The 5,904-nt window shown below is 42.0% G+C and overlaps 1 protein-coding gene across 1 annotated transcript in view; it reads right to left on the reverse strand.

The window, feature by feature from the left end:
- The window catches only part of tubgcp6 (tubulin, gamma complex associated protein 6), a 36,623-nt gene that overhangs the window by 11,736 nt on the left and 18,983 nt on the right, over nt 1–5,904 (reverse strand). The window contains exons 16-17 of the mRNA XM_037683735.1: nt 2,818–2,901; nt 953–2,696 (exon numbers count right to left, since the gene is read on the reverse strand). Coding sequence (XP_037539663.1) covers nt 953–2,696; nt 2,818–2,901 — 1,828 coding nt within the window. The remainder of the gene's footprint in view (nt 1–952; nt 2,697–2,817; nt 2,902–5,904) is intronic.

Here is a 5,904-nt window from a genome sequence, read left to right on the forward strand (position 1 = left end):
ATACACACACACACACACAAACGCACACCGGTAAATAATAAAATAAACTGTTACTTACTACTTGTACTAGTATTCGGTTTTTCACTTATTACAGGTAAGCCTGTCACAATAACAAATTTTGCTGGGCGATTGTCTCAGAAATTGTTGTGATAAACAATAATATTGTTTGAAATTTGACAATAATTAGTAATTATTGTCAAATTTAAGAAGAAATGTTGGTTAATTTTATTTTGTGTGTAGTACCTTTTTTGACCACTGGATGGCAGTATGACTGAACTGAAGGATGGATAGTGAGAGAGTGAGCAGCGTGTCTCTTTAAGAAAAATGGGAGGGAGGTCCCTTGACGTGACATGGGATGTCTCTCCTTCCTTATTTTCCGGTTCTCAAAATGGCAGCTGCTCTGTGTGGTTTGAGCTCTTTAGCATAGCATTTTTCACACAAAGCTTTTAATAAAAAAAATCAGTAAACAATTTCTCAGCTTCTTTTTGCAGAGAAAAACAACTTTTTACATGAAGGCACGAGTTTCAACTGTGAATTTTGGAGCTTTGACAAGACGGAGGTTTTTTCCCCCCTGAGGTCGACTTGTTAGCTTAGCTCGTAGCTTAGCTGATATTAATGATCCAAAAACGAGATTTTGGACAGTTAAAATTTATTTTTATTTTTTTACAAGAAAAAAAGAGAGGGGTCAGTGAAGAGCACCAGAGTTGAACCTTTTGGCATCCGGTTTCTTCAGTAGAAAGAGAGAGACACAAAGAAACGATAAAGCCGATAAATGAAAATTAGGTTGATAATTTTCATGCGATTAATTGATTTGTTTATTGTGACAGGTCTAATTGCGGGGCTTCAGGGTACGGATCCCCCATGATAAATGAGGGACTACTGTAAATGAAAATTAGCAAGACCATCTCTAACAAAGTTGCATGCACAGAAGTGTTCAACAGTGTTTCAGTACCGTTACTGCCCTCATCTTTTGTCTTTTGCTGATTTTCATCATCTTTTCCTTTCACCACACACCCGACTCCTAGGGAAGAATCTGAGGAGTGACCATATGAGCTGCCTGGTAGAGCAGAGGGTGGCAGCTCTGACCCCAACACTACACACCCAACTCCCATAGCTGAATCTGATGAGTGGCCATAGGCGCTGCCTGGAAGTGGTGATCGAAGTGGTTCAACTTGTGAAACAACGCACCCAGAGCTTAAATTAGAGTCCGATGAATGACCGTGAGCACTGCCAGGTAAGGGAGAACGTTTGGGCTCATCGCCTAGAACTGCACACCCAACACCTAACGCTGAATCAGACGAGTGGCCGTATGAGCTTCCAGGCAAAGCGGACGAGGGTGGTTCTGATCCTGGCACCACACACCCAGGCTGGAGGGCGCAGTCTGAGGCGTGCCCATGTTTACTCCAATGAGGTCTTGCCTCAGTTACATTGGACACAAACTCACCCACTTTTATATTTGCATCAGAGGAGTGTCCATGAATACTGGGAGGAGGACGTGGTAAGACAAAATCAGAGATGTTTTCCCCAACTTTTATATGAGAATCTGAGCTGTGACCGTGAACACTTGGTGATGACACAGGCATCGTTACATCTGGAACAAGATCCCCTATTTTGATGTGAGCATCTGAGACATGGCCGTGGATGTTTTGAGTCGGAACAGGAGGGATAAATTCAGAAATATTTTCCCCAATTTTGATGTGAGCATCAGAAGAGTGACCGTGGGAACTAGAGGACATTGGAGGTGCATCAACTTCTGAAACATTAACTCCTATCTTGAAGTGAGAATTGGAGGCGTGCCCATGAATGTTTGGGGAGGGCAGAGGAGCAGCTACCTCAGATGTATACTGTCCAACCTTTATGTGAGCATCGGATGAATGCCCATGGATGCAGAGTGGGGGCTGAGAAACATCTGAAGCCAGTTCTCCAACCTTAATGGAGGCAGTAGAGACAGTTCTCTGAATGTCTGAGGACGAAACATCTTCAGCAGCTTTGTCATACGTATCTGAGTTGTGGCCTTGAGTTTTTGTCTCCACCAGCTTCATCTTATCAGACAAACCTGAAAGTATTCTGTGATCACTTTGATCTTTGCCATTTTCTGCTGTTTTAGGTGTTGATGCTTCCATAGTCACACTTTCTTTTTCAGACAAGACAGATATTTGTCCAGCATCTTGTTCTGTGCCAGCTGCCGCCTCCTTCTGATTACAGTTTGTAACTTCTTGCTGAACGGAAGCTTGTGAAGGTCGTGTTTGGACACTAGTATTTTGTTCCTTTGGTGTGTGCTGATCTAAATGAAAGCTGATTTTAGAGGCTCCTCCAAATGGATAAGATGCAGGAACACTCTCCTGGACATAAGACACATGTTTTTCAAAGAAAATGGGGTTTTGAATCAACTCAGGCTGGTCTGCAGGTCCACATCGAGGCCTGGGCTGGACTGTGGCTTGACCAGCAATTCCCTCATGCAGACTAAAGGGGGCACTAAAGTCGTATTCTACAAGTTGTATAGCATGACGGGCTTCCGGCAGGTCAGAGCCAATCTCCTCCAGAGCTTTATCCACTTGCGGACTGTCAGGCTTTGATGATTTTGGAATAAGGTCACAGATGTCAGTGTCCTCAAAGATGAGAGCAGACTTTGCTGTGGATGGATCCTGTGCTGGGGACTCTGCTTTAGACGCTAGAGCCTGAGCCGACTGTTCTTCCTGAGTGAGAGATGTGTGCAAAAAAGAATCAATAATTTGATCACATTATTAGGATTTATTTTAGAGCATACAGTTAAAAAAAAAAACAGTAACGTGATTAATAGAATGAGCATGTTATTACAAGTGTCTGTTGAGCTGAGGGAGCAGCTGGTAACACATCCATGCGAGGTCTCTCCTGGCCTAAGGGATATTTCTCCAGTATAGCCTGCAAAATATTACAACAGCTTTGATAAATAAATAAAAAACAAAGTTAAACTACAAGTCTTAAATAATTTATTCCACAAGACTGATTGATTGTTTTCCAGCAAATAAGTAAGTGGTTCAGAACATCCTGATTCATGCTCAATGATCCAGGTAGAAAAATCCCACAAAGTTCAGACAGGTCCTCTGGACAGTTTCTTTTTGTTAAAACATTTAATCTTTCATTCAAGACTTCATCAGTCTGAGGAGCCACAACAAACTCAGTCTTATAAACAGCACCTTCTCATAATGGATCAACTATGAAAACTCAAAAACCACTTTGGAGAAGGTTTGGAACCACTTGGAACAGGATTGCCTCAAACTAGTTTATGTTGTTTGTTTGTCATATGTGGTTAACACAAGGTCAACAGTGCAAAGATAAGTTCAGGATGAGGAGAACCGACTCTCAAACTCGTTTGAGTTTAAGCAGGTGGCAGGGGAGAGGGCGGACTACAGAAACCACCTGAGCACCATCAAACTGGTTGATCCACTATGAGAAGGTGCTATTTATGAAACTGGGTTTGTTGTGGCTCCTCAGACTGAAGAAGTCTTTTGGATGAAAGACGAAACATTTCAACATGAAGACACTGTCCAAAGGACCTGACTTAACTGTGTTAGGTAAGAATGTAAGGTGCCATTCTCAATTTTCAACATTTTTACAAGTGTTCAGAAAGTATACTTTTGGAAGACAGAAAAACAATAATGACGAAGGCAGGAAGCTGAAGATCTGACACGGAGAGTCAGTGTTTTATGTATCATGTAAACACTCTATGCATCAGTCAACTTTACAAAGCATGCAAAGTAATGGGCAGAGGATTATGTATTTAACAATAAATATCTCAAATTATGAACTTTTATAGGCATTGAACTTGTAATGTGTCTTTCTATTTTTTAGTTAACAGAAACAAATCAACAAAATCAACAGAAACATTTTAGGATGAGTCTCTGTGCAAAAGCTAATATCAAATATTTGTGTTGTTTCTCTCAGGTCTGCCCCCTCCTCTCCAGACATCTCCCCCCAGTCTTCTCCTCGACAACCAAGAGCCAACAATGACCGCCAAAAGAGTTCAAGAAAATGTTGACTTACACCAAACAATATATAAAGCTACACCAAACTAAGTGTCACCCTCAATAAAAGGTACTCACTTTCACCCTCGCAGTGCTTTACACCAGGAACAAGCTCTGACTCATGGTGTTAGTTTACAGCCAGTAACAGACACTAAACCTGAACAGGACGTTAACAAGAACAACTCATGTCCACGCTCTGAAACATCGTAAACAGCCAGAAACAGTATACACACGATTCCCAAAAGACTACCCAACATCCTTTGCAGCATACACAGCTCTTTTGGAACCTCTCACAGAAAGAATTTCATGAATTTAGGGGAAAATAAAGTAAAACTGAGACACACAGCTTTGCTTTAATCTGGGGCATATACAAATATTTGTATTTTAGTATTATTTTATTGAGTGTTAATAAAGTTTAATTATAAGAACTAAATTAGCAGAAACACGAGTCAAAAGGCTGTGCACCACCACAGTGGCTCGCCTCATCTTTGTCTCCTGTGGTGCGGTCAGCTGAACTCATGAACTGACCGCATTTGCTGTGACTGGCTGCTAGCAGGATTAAACAACAAAAAGATTTATCACCGAGGGAATACTGATGATGACGCACAGCAGCTTTGTAGTAAGTTTAAAAAGGTGAGTTAATTCATTATTGCGCTTCAGCTAATTTAGTTACTTCATTATAACAAATGACACGAGGGAAATGTCCGACACATTTAATGCATTGCTTTCCGCTTCACCCCAGCTGAGTTCTACTCCGCCTTTTTGGTTCCGCTCGAAGTGGAACGTAGACGCTTCACATGTGATTTATGAACCATTAAAGGAAGGACTGGTCTGTGCAGCCATTTCACTCATCTTTATTTTGAATTAGCCAAATATTTGCCATGCTGGAGAATAGCAACATGTGTCATTCAGGGATCAAAAAGGATTAACAATATTTTTTGAAAAGGGTACACCAGTCCTCGACCCCCCAGCGTACAGTTTGTATGCTTGTAAAAATGGCAAAAACATTGTCTCGTCCCTAAGAACTACATAGATCCTCCATCCATCCATCCATTATCTTTTATCCGCTTCTTCCATTTTGGGTCATGGGGGTCGCCGGTGCCCATGTACAGCAATCACTGTGCGAGGGGCGGAGTACACCCTGGACGAGGTACACCCTGGACGGGTCGCAAGTCCATAACAGGGACACATAGAGCAAACAACCATTCACTCTCTCACTCACACCTAGGGACAATTTAGAGTTACCAATCAGTCTAACGTGCATGTTTTTGGTCTGTGGGAGGAAACCGGAGTACCCCGAGAAAACCCACGCATGCACGGAGAGAACATGCAAACTCCACCCAGGAAGGCCCCTGGACCGGGGTTTGAACCGGCAACCTTCTCGCTGAGAGGCAGCAGCTCTACCAGTTGCATCACCGTGCTGCCATTACATAGATCATTTTCAGACAAATTGGCAGCAAGGGCAAAGGCCGAATATATTAAATGTTGGTGACTTATTGTATTTTTTGGCCTATAAGTCGCAGTTTGGGCATAATTAGCATGTCCTGCGACTTATATGCAGAAGCAATATATTTATGGATTTTTTTCCATATTTACAAACCAATTTTTGGCAGAGATATGACCGTTTTCATTCATTCTGACAGAAAATAATGAACACTGCCATTTTCAGCCGCTAGATGGCAGTCGAGTAGTATGACATGTTATTGTGTTATGTAATAGGTAAAAAAGTGTTTATTAATGACACAATTGGCTTGCCATACCCTGCCACCTTCGTCCAGCTCACCTGGAGCAACCGTCAAATCTGCTTCATTTCGCTGCGCCGCCCCGGCAAAATGCAGCTGATTTGACCATTGAAGTGCATTTATTAAGTAAAAGTTAGACTGAGACACACCTTTACTAT

Source organism: Nematolebias whitei, chromosome 10, assembly GCF_014905685.2.
Source record: "Nematolebias whitei isolate Nwh7 chromosome 10, NemWhi1, whole genome shotgun sequence".
Taxonomy (NCBI): Eukaryota; Metazoa; Chordata; class Actinopteri; order Cyprinodontiformes; family Rivulidae; genus Nematolebias; species Nematolebias whitei.